The sequence below is a fragment of the Arachis ipaensis genome, chromosome B3 (assembly GCF_059453495.1).
Source record: "Arachis ipaensis isolate K30076 ecotype BB chromosome B3, ASM5945349v1, whole genome shotgun sequence".
Taxonomy (NCBI): Eukaryota; Viridiplantae; Streptophyta; class Magnoliopsida; order Fabales; family Fabaceae; genus Arachis; species Arachis ipaensis.
Window position 1 is genome coordinate 110,674,996 of NC_142438.1, and position 16,105 is coordinate 110,691,100.

At 37.8% G+C, this 16,105-nt stretch overlaps 1 protein-coding gene and 1 non-coding gene across 2 annotated transcripts; one reads left to right on the top strand and one right to left on the bottom strand.

The window, feature by feature from the left end:
• Nucleotides 1–2,487: 2,487 nt before the first annotated feature.
• Nucleotides 2,488–2,595, bottom strand: LOC148572029 (small nucleolar RNA R71). The gene has a single exon (XR_015908364.1). It is a non-coding gene; the product is annotated as a small nucleolar RNA R71 (small nucleolar RNA).
• Nucleotides 2,596–10,215: 7,620 nt separating this feature from the next.
• On the top strand, nt 10,216–10,869 carry LOC107633435 (uncharacterized). Its single transcript, XM_016337064.1, has 2 exons — nt 10,216–10,417; nt 10,535–10,869. The coding sequence occupies exons 1-2, from the start codon at nt 10,216–10,218 to the stop codon at nt 10,867–10,869; spliced, it is 537 nt and encodes a 178-aa protein (XP_016192550.1).
• Nucleotides 10,870–16,105: the final 5,236 nt, after the last annotated feature.

A 16,105-nucleotide genomic window follows, 5' to 3' on the forward strand; every position in this document is an offset into this window, starting at 1 on the left:
GACAACGGTGATGCCCTACATACAGCTTGCCATGGAAAGGAGTAGGATTGATTGGATGAAGACAGCAGGAAAGCAGAGATCAGAGGAACGAAAGCATCTCCATATGCTTATCTGAAATTCTCACCAATGAATTACATAAGTACCACTATCCTATTTTATATTTTATTTAATTTTAGTCCACTATAATCTCTTAATACATTTGAATCCGCCTGGCTGGCTGCAAAGCCATATCTAAATTCTTTTGGACTGAGGCTTCCAAACCATCAGCATAGAGGCAAGTTAATTTGATGACTTAGCTGTTGAATGTCTGATTTACATGCTGAAGCTTGGCTGGCCAATGGCCATGTCTAGTGTTTTGGACCGGAGCTTGCATTGAAAGCTTGGCTGGCTAGTGAGCCATGTCTAATTCCTGGACTGAAGCTTTAGACTAAGAGTGCAAGACTCCTGGAATTCATATTAAAAATTTTGGAATCCTTATTTTTCTTTTTCACATTAATTTTCGAAAAATCCAAAAAAAATAGAAAATCATAAAATCAAAAAAATATTCTTGTGTTTCTTGTTTGAGTCTTGAGTCAATTTTAAGTTTAATGTCAATTGCATGTTTTAAATTTTGCATAAAATTTTCGAAAAATTCATGCGTTCATAGTATTCTTCATGATCTTCAAGTTGTTCTTGGTAAGTCTTCTTGTTTGATCTTGATGTTTTCTTGTTTTGTATCTTTTGTTGTTTTTCATGTGCATTTTTGCATTCATGGTGTCTAAGCATTAAAGATTTCTAAGTTTGGTGTCTTGCATGTTTTCTTTGCATAGAAAAATTTTCAAAAATATGTTCTTGATGTTCATCATAATCTTCAAAGTGTTCTTGGTGTTCATCTTGACATTCATAGCATTCTTGCATGCATTCTATGTTTTGATTCATAACTTTCATGCATTGAGTCAATTTTGTGTTTTTCTCTTTCATCATAAAAAAATTCAAAAAAAAAATATCTTTCCTTTTTTGCTCTCATAAATTTTGAAAATTTGGATTGACTTTTTCAAAAACTTTTAAAATTCAATTGTTTCTTATGAGTCAAATCAAATTTTCAATTCAAAAATCTTATCTTTTTAAAATCTTTTTCAAAAATCATATCTTTTCCATTTTTTTATTTATTTTTAAAAATTTCAAAAATCTTTTTCAAAATATTTTCAAAATCTTTTTCTTATTCTATCATATTTTCAAAAATCACATCATCAATTAATGTTCTGATTCAAAAATTTCAAGTTTGTTACTTACTTGTTAAGAAAGATTCAAACTTTAAGTTCTAGAATCATATCTTGTGATTTCTTGTGAATCAAGTCATTAATTGTGATTTTAAAAATCAAATCTTTTTCAAAACTAATTTCAATCATATCTCTTCAAAAATATTTTTTTTCTTATCTTTTTCAAAATCATATCTTTTTCAAATATCTTTTCTAACTTCTTATCTTCTTATCTTTTAAAAAATTGATTTTCAAAATTTGTTTCAACTAACTAATTAACTTTTTGTTTGTTTCTTATCTCTTTCAAAACTACCTAACTAACTATCCCTCTCTAATCTTCGAAAATACCTCCCTCTTTTTCAAAAATTTTTTTTAGTTAATTAATTGTTTTAAATTTTAATTTTAATTTTATTCTTCCTTTAATTTTCGAAAATCATCAACTCCTTTTTAAAATTTATTTTTGAAATCTAACTTTCAATTTTAATTTTTATTTTAATTCATTTTCGAAATTCTCTCTCTCATTTTCTTCTATTTATTTAATTACTTACTAACACTTCTCTTCATCTCATATCTCTGCTCCTATCCTCACCCTTGTGTTTGGATTATCCATTCTTCTTCACTCTTATTCCCTTTCTTCTTCTACTCACACAAGGGAACCTCTATACTGTAGTAAAAAGGATCTCTATTATTATTTTCTGTTCCCTCCTTTTTCAGATGAGTAGGAGCAAGGACAAGAACATTCTTGTTGAAGCAGACCCTAAACCTGAAAGGACTCTGAAAAGGAAACTAAGAGAAGCTAAAATACAATAATCCAGAGACAACCTTACAGGAATTTTTCGAACAGGAAGAGGAGATGGCAGCCGAAAATAATAATAATGCAAGGAGGATGCTTGGTGACTTTACTGCACCTAATTCTAATTTACATGGAAGAAGCATCTCCATTCCTGCCATTGGAGCAAACAATTTTGAGCTGAAACCTCAATTAGTTTCTCTGATGCAGCAAAACTGCAAGTTTCATGGACTTCCATCAGAATATCCTTTTCAGTTCTTAACTGAATTCTTGCAGATCTATGATACTGTTAAGACTAATGGAGTAGATCCTGAAGTCTACAAGCTCATGTTTTTTCCGTTTGCTGTAAGAGACAGAGCTAGAGTGTGGTTGGACTCTTAACCCAAAAATAGCTTGAACTCTTGGGATAAGCTGGTCACGGCTTTCTTAGCCAAGTTCTTTCCTCCTCAAAAGCTGAGTAAGCTTAGAGTGGATGTTCAAACCTTCAGACAGAAAGAAGGTGAATCCCTCTATGAAGCTTGGGAGAGATATAAGCAACTGACCAAAAAGTGTCCTTCTGACATGCTTTCAGAATGGATCATCCTGGATATATTCTATGATGGTCTGTCTGAATTAGCTAAAATGTCATTGGATACTTCTGCAGGTGGATCCATTCACCTAAAGAAAATGCCTGCAGAAGCTCAAGAACTCATTGACATGGTTGCTAATAACCAGTTCATGTACACTTCTAAGAGGAATCCTGTGAGTAATGGGACGCCTCAGAAGAAGGAAGTTCTTGAAATTGATGCTCTGAATGCCATATTGGCTCAAAATAAAATATTGACTCAGCAAGTCAATATGATTTCTCAGAGTCTGAATGGAATGCAAGCTGCATCCAACAGTACTCAAGAGGCATCTTCTGAAGAAGAAGCTTATGATTCTGAGAACCCTGCAATAGCAGAGGTGAATTACATGGGTGAACCCTATGGAAACACCTATAATCCCTCATGGAGAAATCATCCAAATCTCTCATGGAAGGATCAAAAGCCTCAACAAGGCTTTAATAATGGTGGAAGAAACAGGTTTAGCAATAGCAAGCCTTTTCCATCATCCACTCAGCAAAAGACAGAGAGCTCTGAGCAGAATCCATCTAGCTTGGCAAATATAGTCTCTGATCTATCTAAGTCCACTCTAAGTTTCATGAATGAAACAAGATCCTCCATTAGAAATTTCGAAGCACAAGTGGGCTAGCTAAGTAAGAAGATCACTGAAACCCCTCCTAGTACTCTCCCAAGTAATACAGAAGAAAATCCAAAAAGAGAGTGCAAGGCCATTGATATAACCATCATGGCCGAATCCAAGGAGGAAGAGGAGGACGTGAGTCCCAAGGAGGAAGACCTCCTGGGACGTCCAGAGATCAATAAGGAGTTTCCCTCTGAGGAACCAAAGGACTCTGAGGCTCATCTGGAGACCATAGAGATTCCATTGAACCTCCTTATGCCATTCATGAGCTCTGATGAGTATTCTTCTTCTGAAGAGAATGAAGATGTTACTGAAGAGCAAGTTGCCAAGTACCTTGGTGCTATCATGAAGCTGAATGCCAAATTATTTGGTAATGAGACTTGGGAAGATGAACCTCCCTTGCTCACCAATGAACTGAGTGATCTGAATCAACTGAAATTGCCTCAGAAGAAACAGGATCCTGGAAAGTTCTTAATACCTTGCACCATAGGCACCATGACCTTTGAGAAAGCTCTATGTAACCTTGGGTCAGGGATAAACCTCATGCCCCTCTCTGTAATGGAGAAACTGGGAATCTTTGAGGTGCAAGCTACCAGAATCTCACTAGAGATGGCAGACAATTCCAGAAAATAGGCTTATAGACAAGTAGAGGACATGTTAGTAAAGGTTGAAGGCCTTTACATCCCTCCTGATTTCATAATCCTAGATACTGGGAAGGATGAGGATGAATCCATCATCCTTGGAAGACCCTTCCTAGCCACAGCAAGAGCTGTGATTGATGTGGACAGAGGAGAATTGATCCTTCAACTAAATGAGGACAACCTTGTATTTAAAACTCAAGGATCTCTCTCTGTAACCATGAAGAGGAAGCATGAAAAGCTTCTCTCACTGCAGAGTCAACCAGAGCCCCCACAGTCAAACTCTAAGTTTGGTGTTGGGAGGCCACAACCAAACTCTAAGTTTGGTGTTGAACTCCCATATCCAAACTCTAAGTTTGGTGTTGGGAAGTCTCAACAATGCTCTGAACATCTGTGAGGCTCCATGAGAGCTCATTGTCAAGCTATTGACATTAAAGAAGCGCTTGTTGGGAGGCAACCCAATTTTTATTTATCTAATTTTATTTTTATTTTATTATTCTTTTATGTTTTATTAGGTTCATGATCATGTGGAGTCACAAAATAAATAGAAAAATCAAAAACAAAATAAAAAATAGCAGAAGAAAAATCACACCCTGGAAGAAGGGCTTACTGGCGTCTAAACGCCAGTAAGGAGCATCTGGTTGGCGTTCAACGCCAGAACAGAGCATGGATCTGGCGTTGAACGCCCAAAACAAGCAGCATCCTGGCGTTCAGATGCCAGGGATGCACACTGAGGAAAGCTGGCGCTGAACGCCCAGAACAAGCACCAATTCGGCGTTTAAACGCCAGAATTGCATGCAAAGGCATTTTACATGCCTCAATGGTGCAGGGATGTAAATCCTTGATACCTCAGGATCTGTGGACCCCACAGGATCCCCACATACCTTCACTCACCTTTCCTCCTCATAATCCTATATCTCTCTTCCCCATCACCTCTTCACCACTCACATCCATACACCCCACCTACCTTCAAAACTCAAAATCTCTTTTCCCACCCAATCCCACCCATATAGCCGAATACATACATCCCTCCATCTCCTCCATATCTTCTTCTTCTTCTATTCCTTTCTTATTTTGCTCAAGGACGAGCAAACATTCTAAGTTTGGTGTGGAAAAAGCACTGCTTTTTTGTTTTTCCATAACCATTGATGGCACCTAAGGCCAGAGAAACCTCTAGAAAGAGGAAAGGGAAGACAAAAGCTTCCACCTCCAAGTCATAGGAGATGGAGAGATTCATCTCAAGGGTCTATAGCTCAGTGGTAGAACATTTGACTGCAAATCAAGAGATCCCTGAGATACCTCAGGGGATACATTTTCCTCCACACAATTATTGGGAGCAACTAAGGGTGGAACATCAAGAGCACTCCATCATCCTTCATGAAATTAGAGAAGATCAAAGAGCAATGAGGGAGGAGCAACAAAGACAAGGAAGAGACATAGAAGAGCTCAAGGACATCATTGGTTCCTCAAGGAGAAAACGCCACCATCACTAAGGTGGACTCATTCCTTGTTCTTAAATTTTCTATTTTTCGTTTTTTTATGTTAAATGTTTATCTATGTTTGTGTCTTTATTACATGATCATTAGTGTCTAAGTGTCTATGCCTTAAAGTAATGAATATGAATCCATCACCTCTCTTAAATGAAAAATATTTTAAAAACAAAAGAACAAGAAGTACATGGTTTCGAATTCATCCTTGAAACTAGTTTAATTATTTTGATGTGGTGGCAATACTTTTTGTTTTCTGAATGAATGCTTGAATAGTGCTTATGTCTTTTGAAGTTGTTGTTTAAGAATGTTAAATATGTTGGCTCTTGAAAGAATGATGAACAGGAGAAATGTTATTTGATAATCTGAAAAATCATAAAAATGATTCTTGAAGCAAGAAAAAGCAGCGAATACAGAAAGCTTGCGAAAAAAATGGCAAAAAAAAATATAAAAAAAAAGAAAAAAAGCAAGTAGAAAAAGCCAAAAGCTCTTAAAATCAAGATGCAAGAGCAAAAAGCCAATAACCCTTAAAACCAAAAGGCAAGGGTAAATAAAAAGGATCCCAAGGCTTTGAGCATCAGTGGATAGGAGGGCCTAAAGGAATAAAATCATGGCCTAAGCGGCTAAACCAAGCTGTCCCTAACCATGTGCTTTTGGCGTGAAGGTGTCAAGTGAAAACTTGAGACTGAGCAGTTAAAGTCAAGGTCCAAAGCAAAAGAAGAGTGTGCTTAAGAACCCTGGACACCTCTAATTGGGGACTTTAGCAAAGCTGAGTCACAATCTGAAAAGGTTCACCCAGTTATGTGTCTGTGGCATTTATGTATCCGGTGGTAATACTGGAAAACAAAGTGCTTAGGGCCACGACCAAGACTCATAAAGTAGCTGTGTTCAAGAATCAACATACTGAACTAGGAGAATCAATAACACTATCTGAACTCTAAGTTCCTATAGATGCCAATCATTCTGAACTTCAATGGATAAAGTGAGATGCCAAAACTATTCAAGAGGCAAAAAGTTACAAGTCCCACTCATCTGATTGGAGCTATGTTTCATTGATAGTTTGGAATTTATAGTATATTCTCTTCTTTTTATCCTATTTGATTTTCAATTGCTTGGGGACAATCAACAATTTAAGTTTGGTGTTGTGAAGAGCGGATAATTTATACGCTTTTTGGCATTATCTTTAGTATGTTTTTAGTAGAATCTAGTTACTTTTAGGGATGTTTTTATTAGTTTTTATGTTAAATTCACATTTCTGGACTTTACTATGAGTTTGTGTATTTTTCTGTGATTTCAGGTATTTTCTGGCTGAAATTGAAGGACTTGAGCAAAAATCAGATTCAGAGGTTGAAGAAGGACTACTGATGCTGTTGGATTCTGACCTCTCTGCACTCAAAGTGGATTTTTTGGAACTACAGAATCCCAAATGGCGCAATTCCAATTGCGTTGGAAAGTAGACATCAAGGGCTTTCCATCAATATATAATAGTTTATACTTTGAATAAGGATTGACGATGTAAACTGGCGTTCAATGCCAGTTCCATGCTGCAGTCTGGCGTCCAGCGCCAGAAACAAGTTGCAAAGTGGAGTTCAACGCCAGAAACACGTTACAAACTGGTGTTCAACTCCAAGAATGACCTCTCCACGTGTAAAATTCAAGCTCAGCCCAAGCACACACCAAGTGGGCCCTGGAAGTGGATTTCTACATCAATTACTTACTTTTGTAAACCCTAGTAGCTAGTCTAGTATATATAAGACATTTTACTATTGTATTAGACAATCTGGGGACGTTTAGTTCTTAGATCAGGGGGGCTGGCCATTCGACCATGCCTGAACCTTTCACTTATGTATTTTTCAACGGTAGAGTTTTTACACATCATAGATTAAGGTGTGGAGCTCTGCTGTTCCTCAAGGATTAATACAAAGTACTACTGTTTTTCTATTCAATTCAACTTATTCCGCTTCTAAGATATTCATTTGCACTTCAATATGATGGATGTGATGATCGTGATAGTCATCATCATTCACAACTTATGAATGCGTGCCTGACAACCACTTCTGTTCTACCTTAGATTGAATGGATATCTCTTGGATATCTAATACAGGGGACCGAGTCCGAGTTATTAGTGTCTTCGTGGTATAAGTTAGAACCCATGGATGGCCATTCCTGAGATCTGGAAAATCTAAACCTTGTCTGTGGTATTCCGAGTAGGATCTGGGAAGGGATGGCTGTGACGAGCTTCAAACTCGCGAGTGCTGGGCGTAGTGACAGACGCAAAAGGATCAATGGATCCTATTCCAGTATGATCGAGAACCGACAGATCATTAGCCGTGCCGTGACAGAGCATTTGGACCTTTTTCACAGAGAGGATGAGATGTAGCCATTGACAACGGTGATGCCCTACATACAGCTTACCATGGAAAGGAGTAGGATTGATTGGATGAAGACAGCAGGAAAGCAGAGATCAGAGGAACGAAAGCATCTCCATATGCTTATCTGAAATTCTCACCAATGAATTACATAAGTACCACTATCCTATTTTATATTTTATTTAATTTTTGTCCACTATAATCTCTTAATACATTTGGATCTGCCTGACTGAGATTTACAAGGTGACCATAGCTTGCTTCAAGCCGACAATCTCCATGGGATCGACCCTTACTCACGTAAGGTTTATTATGTGGACGACCCAGTGCACTTGCTGGTTAGTTGTACGAAGTTGTGAAACAGATATAAGATCATGAACGTGCGTATTGAGTTTTTAGCGCCGTTACCAAGGAATGGAATGATCATGATTTTGCACACCAGTAGGGGATCCTAAACAGTAATTACAGAGGTTTAAAAAGCTAGAGGAGTGATTAAAAACACAAAAATCACCTTTTCTGTAAAATAAGGGTCATGCGTACGCATGCACGTTCCCATGTATGCGAGCATTCAAAACAGGAAGGGGTTTCTGCGTACGCATGCCAATGGCCACATACGCATGAGTGTTGGGCAGAGGCCCATCCTCGCGTACGCATGCCTGTTCCGCATACGCATGCCTCCCAATTTTTAGAAAAAGTTATTTTGCTGCAGAATTCAGTTTTTTCACACCATTTTTTTTGTTAAAAAATTTTTTACACCCGTTCTTTGAATGACATGAATCTTTCGGACCCAATTTTTATTCAAAATAAGTTTCATTAACGTTGAGGGTCAGGAGGCCAAGTTATTGATGCTGAGCATTTAAGAACTTTTCATTAGTATTTCTTGTAGAAAAGTTATGACTTTTGCTTAATAATTATATGATTTTCAAGGCTATTTTATTAGTCCTTTGATTTCCTTGGTTTCATGATTCTTGCAGGAAAATTTTAGGAAAAGAGAAGCGAAAGAATACGGAGGAATCAAGAATTGAAGACAAGTGCAAAGAGAATTTGTGGATGTTGTCAATGCCGACTTCTTCACACTCCAATGAGCATAACTTGAGCTGCAGAGGTCTAATTTGATGCAGTTCCAACGGCATAGTATTGGGCCACATTGTCTCAAGCAACAGAATTTTTGTGGACCCGACCAAGATTGATATTATATCTAGCTTGTCTTACCCCTCCTCGGTGAGGGAGATACATTCATTTCTGGGACATGTAGATTTCTACAGGTGATTTATCAAGGATTTCAATGGAATTGCCTTACCCCTCTCAAGATTGCTTTAGAAGGAGATGACGTCTGATTTCAATGATGCTTGCAAGGAAGCGTTTGACACACTAAAGGATGCCTTAACCAAAGCTCCCATAGTGCGAGGGCCGAATTGAAGTAACCCATTCGAGATTATGTATGATGCATCTAACCATACAGTGGGGGCCGCACTTGCACAACACGATGGTAAGGATCCTTATGTCATTGCCTATGCTTCTAAGACTCTAGATAGTGCACAATCTAATTATACTACCACCAAGAAAGAGTTGATGGCTATTGTCTTTGCTTTAGATAAATTTTGAGCCTACTTGCTTGGCTCTAAGGTGGTAATATATTCGGGTCATACGACTTTAAAATTTCTTTTGGCAAAGAAGGAGTATAAACCTAGATTAATTCGTTGGATTTTACTTCTCCAAGAATTTGATCTAGAAATCAAAGATATAAGTGGAACACAAAATTTAGTGGCGAACCACTTAAGCTGCCTTGATTATTGGAAGTTTGATTCCACCCCTATCAATGATTCTTTTCCTTTAGACACCTTGCAAGCAATTTTTGAAGTTACACCATGGTTTGCATCAATTGCTAATTACTTGGTAGGTCGCACTTTTCCTCCAAATTTTTCTAAGCACCAAAAGGACAACCTGAAAAGCAAGTCCAAGTACTATATCTGGGATGACCCTTACTTGTGGAGGTGTGGGGCCGATCAAGTAATTAGGAGGTGTGTGGCTCAATCAGAAGTCTAGTCTATATTAGAGCCGTGCCACTCTTCTGAAAGTGGTGTTGGGCCTCAAAGAATGGTAAAGAAGGTACTAGACTGCAGATTTTGGTGGCCAACCCTGTTTAAAGATGCAACCCTCTTTTGCAACTCATGCCATCAATGCCAAAGATTTAGTAATGCATCCAAGAGGAATGAAATGCCTCAACAACCTATGTTGTTTTGTGAGATTTTGTTTTGTTTGGGGCATTGACTTCATGGGTCCATTTCCAAAATCAAATGGATTTTTGTATATTTTGTTAGCCGTTGATTATGTTTTTAAGTGGGTGGAAGCAATTCCAACCCGCACTGATGATGCTAACATTGTTGTCTCTTTTGTGAGAAATCACCTTATCTCTTGCTTTGGGTCGCCACGAGCAATTGTGAGCGATCAAGGCTCCCATTTTTGCAACAGAAGATGGAAACATTAATGCAGAAGTATAACATTATTCATAAGGTGGCCACTGCTCACCACCCACAGACAAATAGACAAGTTGAGGTATCTAACCAGGAAATTAAGAGGATTCTAGAGAACATGGTAAAGCTCCATAGGAAAGATTGGAGCACTCGATTAGGGGATGCCTTGTGGGCCTACCGGACCGTCTATAAGACTCCAATAGGCATGAGTCCCTTCCGGTTGGTCTATGGCAAAGCTTGCCATCTCCCGATTGAGATAGAGTATAAAGCATATTGGGTGGTTAAGGAGTGCAACATGGGGTTATAAAAGGTGGGTGTAGAAAGAAAGCTACAGTTGGAGGAGTTAGAGTGTTTAAGGTTGGGGGGTTATGATAATGCCCACATATACAAAGAAAGAACTAAAGCGGTGCATGATCGGCATATCAAGCGGAAGAAATTCCAAGTGGGTGATTTGGTACTACTATACAACTCAAGGTTGAGGTTGCTACCCGGGAAGCTCAGATCAAGATGGAATGGTCCGTATATTGTTGATAAAGTTGTGTCCTATGGAGTTGTTCACTTACATCATCCTACTAGTGCTACCATCTTCAAGGTGAATGGTCATAGGCTCAAGTTATACCATCATACCAATCCCAAGAGTGACAAGGAGGTGTAGATTTTTCTCTTGAAGGATCCACCTGGAGCTTGCAAATGAAGTTCATGCCCGTCCAACTTAAGGGCGTTAAGGAAAGTGATCGGTGGGAGACATTCCAGCATGGTATGATCTTCCTTGTGTATAGCTTCTTTTGCTTAATTTTCATCTCTTTGGTTGAATTTCTTGAGCATTGGTTAGTTAGATTTGAACTATAAGTGTTTTATGAGATTTTCATTGTAGTTAGTTTGATTATTTTGGTTTCTTTTGTTAGTGACATGGAATTCTAGGTGTTTTATGATATTTTGCTTGCTTAGATATTGAAATTGCTATTATAGCTACTCTTATATTTGTTTAAAAAAAAGAGGGTCATGTGTACGCTTGACCCCCCCTATCCGAGGGAAATGGCTATCATGCATGGATTGTACCTGTGGCGTGCCTGAAGAACTGAAGATTGATGGTTTAGAAGTTATAGTAAACTCTCGTTGCAAGTATAGTTACTAAACCAAGCAATCAACCTTTCTTACAAACGTTTTGGTTGTCATAAGTAACAAACCCCTAAATAAATTGATAACCGAAGTATTTAAACCTCGGGTCATCTTCTCAAGGAATTGCAGGGAGGTATGTTCTTATTATTGGTTATGAGTCTTGTAAATTGGGGGTTTTGAAAGTAAGGGAGCAGTATGTTAAATGATAAGAAGAATAAAATAAATAAATAACTATAAAATAAACTCTTGGCAAGTTATGAGGATTGGAAGTCCTATCCTAGTTATCCTTATCAATTGTGATGAGAATTGGATTTTCACCCACTTTGTTAACCTCTAACTATGAAGGTAAGTTAAGCAAATGAATTAATTTTTTGAATCCTAAAGTCCTAGTCTTTCCTTGGAGAAGGGCTAGAGTTATTGGATCTCAAATTAATTCTTGAAGAATTCCAATTTTCAATCAACAAGGAGTTTGATAACTCAAGTGTGTCCAATTTATCAAGTCATCAATTAAAACCAAGAATATAAAAAGCTAAACAAAAATCATAAATATGAAATACCTCAAATTGCAGTAATAAAAGAAATCAAATCTAACATGGAAGTTCATAAATTAAATTAGAAAAATAAATAAAAGGAACATTGAACCTGTGATCGCAAAAGATGAAATAATCATAAACTGAAAAGAATCCTAATTCTAAATCCTACGAGAGAGGAGAGAACCTCTCTCTCTAAAAACTACATCTAATCCTAAAATTGTGAATTTGAAAGCTTGTTATGAATGGATGCATTCCCCCACTTTATAGTCTCTAATCTATGTGTTCTGGGCTGAAAACTGGGTCAAAAACAGCCCAGGTACGTTCAGGTTGCGGCAAAGCGACGCGGAGGCGTCGTCCACGCGTTAGCGTGGATTGAAGTTCGCAGATGCGACGTTGGCGCGTCATTCACGCGTTCGCGTCACCTAAATTCAGAGCAGTTATGGCAAATTATATATCGTTGCGAAGCCCCGGATGTTAGCTTTCCAACGCAACTGGAACTATCTCATTTGGATCTCTGTAGCTCAAGTTATGACCGTTTGAGTGCGAAGAGGTCAGGCTGGACAGCATAGCAACTTCTTCAACTTCTTGTATTCCTTTCACTTTTGCATGCTTCCTTTCCATCCTCCAAGCCATTCCTGCCCTGTAATCTCTAAAATCACTTAACACACATATCAAGGCATCTAATAGTAATAAGAGAGGATTAAACATAGGGAACTTAAGGCCAAAGAAGCATGTTAAAGCACATAATTAGGAAGGCAAATGTAAAACCATGCAAATAGTATGAATAAGTGGGTAAAGAGTTGATAAAAACCACTCAATTGAGCAAGAGATAAACCATGAAATAGTGGTTTATCAACCTCCCCACACTTAAACATTAGCATGTCCTCATGCTAAGCTCAAGAGAAGCTATAAAGATGAAGAGGAATGGTAGATTAATATGAAATGCAGCCTATCTATACGAATGCAACTACATACAAAATGTTTCTACCTACTTAGTTAAAAGTAAACAAATCCTTCAAGAAGAAATATGAACTGGATTTCACTAATTCAAATCATGAAAATGAAGTACAAATAGACTTGCAAGAAGAAAATAGCTCATGAAAGCAGGGAACAAGGAATTGAGCATCGAACCCTCACTGGTAGTGTATACACTTTAATCACTCAAGTGTTTAAGGTTCGATTCTCTCAATTATCTACTAACCTTGCTTTCTAAGGCTTGCTTTTCTTCTACCATTCAACAAAAATTTAATGCACAGACACACATATCAAGAGGTCTTTTAAGGGTTGTAATGGAGTTAGGGTCAAGGTAGGATTGTATATGGCTAAGTGGACTAAAATCTGAATCCTTAATTAACTTAAACTTTCCACCTAACTTTAGACAATCCATGTAATCATAATACCACCTCTAATTATCCATTAACCATGTTTTCCACATATTCATGCATCCTAATTTTAAGTACAGTACATATGCATTACTTTCACCACTTACTTTGGGGCATTTTGTCCCCTTTTACTTATTTGCACTTTTTTTTTCTTTTTTTTCTCATTTTTTTCTCTTTATTATTTATATATTATTTTTTTTTCTTTTGTTTTTCTCAGTGCATATGATTAATTTTATGAACATGTCCTAAATATTTCTTTCACATTTTCAGAAAATTCTAACATACTCAATTCTCAAACTAGATGTTTCCAAACCCACTTTTCCCCACACTTAATTCATGAGCACTCTCACTAGTCTAAGCTAACCAAGGATTCAACTTAAGGACATTATTGTTTTCTGCTTAGAGTTAATGATGTGCTAAAATAAATAACAGAGGGGTAAAAATAGGCTCAAATTGGTTTGCAAAGGATAATGAGAGGTAAAGCCATATGGGTATGTGATGAGCGGATAATTTATACGCTTTTTGGCATTGTTTTTAGTATATTTTTAGTAGGATCTAGTTACTTTTAGGGATGTTTTCATTAGTTTTTATGTTAAATTCACATTTTTGGACTTTACTATGAGTATGTGTGTTTTTCTGTGATTTCAGGTATTTTCTGGCTGAAATTGAGGGACTTGAGCAGAAATCAGATTCAGAGGTTGAAGAAGGACTGCTGATGCTGTTGGATTCTGACCTCCCTACACTCAAAGTGAATTTTCTGGAGCTACAGAACTCGAAATGGCGCGCTTCCAATTGCGTTGGAAAGTAGACATCCAGGGATTTTCAGTAATGTATAATAGTCCATACTTTGCCCAATTTTAGATGATGCAAACTGGCGTTCAACGCCAGTTCTCTGCCCAATTCTGGCGTCCAGCGCCAGAAAAGGATCCAAAACCAGAGTTGAACGCCCAAACTAGCACAAATACTGGCGTTCAACTCCAAGAAGGACCTCTACACGTGCAGCACTCAAGCTCAGCCCAAGAACACACCAAGTGGGCCCCGGAAGTGGATTTATGCATCAATTACTTATTTCTGTAAACCCTAGTGACTAGTTTATTATAAATAGGACCTTTTACTACTGTATTAGACATCTTGGATCCTGGATTGTATTCTGATCCTGTGATCACGTTTTAGGGGGCTGGCCATCTCGGCCATGCCTGGACCTTCCACTTATGTATTTTCAACGGTAGAGTTTCTGCACTCCATAGATTAAGGTGTGGAGCTCTGCTGTTCCTCAAAGATTAATGCAAAGTACTACTATTTTCTATTCAATTCATCTTATTTTGCTTCTAAGATATTCATTCGCACTTCAACCTGAATGTGATGAACGTGACAATCATCATCATTCCCCATGAACGCGTGCCTGACAACCACTTCTGTTCTACATTAGAATCGAATGAGTATCTCTTAGATCTCTTAATCGGAATCTTCGTGGTGTAAGCTAGAATGATGGCGGCATTCAAGAGAATCCGGAAAGTCTAAACCTTATCTGTGGTATTCTGAGTAGTATTCAATGATTGAATGACTGTGACGAGCTTCAAACTCGCGATTGCCGGGCGTAGTGACAGACACAAAAGGATAGTAAATCCTATTCCAACATGATCGAGAACCGACAGATGAATAGCCATGCCGTGACAGGGTGCGTTGACCATTTTCACTGAGAGGATAGGATGAAACCATTGACAAGGGTGATGCCTCCAGACGATTAGTCGTGCCGTGACAGGGCATTTAGATCATTTTCCCGAGAGAAGACCGAAAGTAGCCATTGACAATGGTGATGTATCACATAAAGCCAGCCATGGAAAGGAGTAAGACTGATTGGATAAAGATAGCAGGAAAGCAGAGGTTCAGAGGAACGAAAGCATCTCTATTCGCTTATCTGAAATTCTCACCAATGATTTACATAAGTATTTCTATCCCTATTTTATTAGTTGTTTTCGAAAACCCAATTACTATTTTATATCCGCCTGACTGAGATTTACAAGGTGACCATAGCTTGCTTCATACCAACAATCTCCGTGGGATTCGACCCTTACTCACGTAAGGTATTACTTGGACGACCCAGTGCACTTGCTGGTTAGTTGTGTGAAGTTGTGAACCATGGTATTGGCATCATGTTTTTGGCGCCATTACTAGGGAAAGAAAGAGCGATGAATTTTACATAATTAAAGTGTAATCACAATTTCTGCGCACCAAGTTTTTGGCGCCGTTACCGGGGATTGTTTGAGTTTTCGGCAAGCTTTTGGTCCGGTAACATAGTGCCAAGTTTGATCCGGCAACAACACCAAGTTTTTGGCGCCGTTGCCAGGGATTGTTTGAGTTTGGACAACTGACGGTTCATCTTGTTGCTCATATTAGGTAATTTTCTTTTTGTTGTCTTTTCAAAAATTTTTCAAAAATATTTCAAAATTTTCTCACCTGTTTTAAAAAAAAAAAATTATTCAAAATTTTTAAAGAATGAATTCTAGTGTTTCATGAAGCATGTGAAGCCTGGCTGGCTGTAAAGCCATGTCTAAATTCATTTGGACTGAGGCTTGCAATTTGTTATCAAGAGCAAGCTAGTTGTTGTTAATCCACCTGCTGTTGTTCCTGATTTACATGCTAAAGCTTGGCTGGCCATTGGCCATGTCTAGTGTTTTGGACCGGAGCTTTCATTGAAAGCTTGGCTGGCTAGTGAGCCATGTCTAATTCTTGGACTGAAGCTTTAGACTAAGAATGCAAGATTCCTGGAATTCATATTAAAAATTTTGGAATCCTTATTTTCTTTTTTCAATTAATTTTCAAAAAATCCAAAAAAATTAGAAAATCATAAAAATCA

Bases quoted from the DNA above. Each gene is read 5' to 3' on its own strand.
- LOC107633435 (XM_016337064.1), top strand. From the start codon at position 10,216: ATGGAAACATTAATGCAGAAGTATAACATTATTCATAAGGTGGCCACT. The intron at 10,418-10,534 runs GCATGAGTCCCT...AGGTGGGTGTAG, and splicing joins CGTCTATAAGACTCCAATAG to AAAGAAAGCTACAGTTGGAG.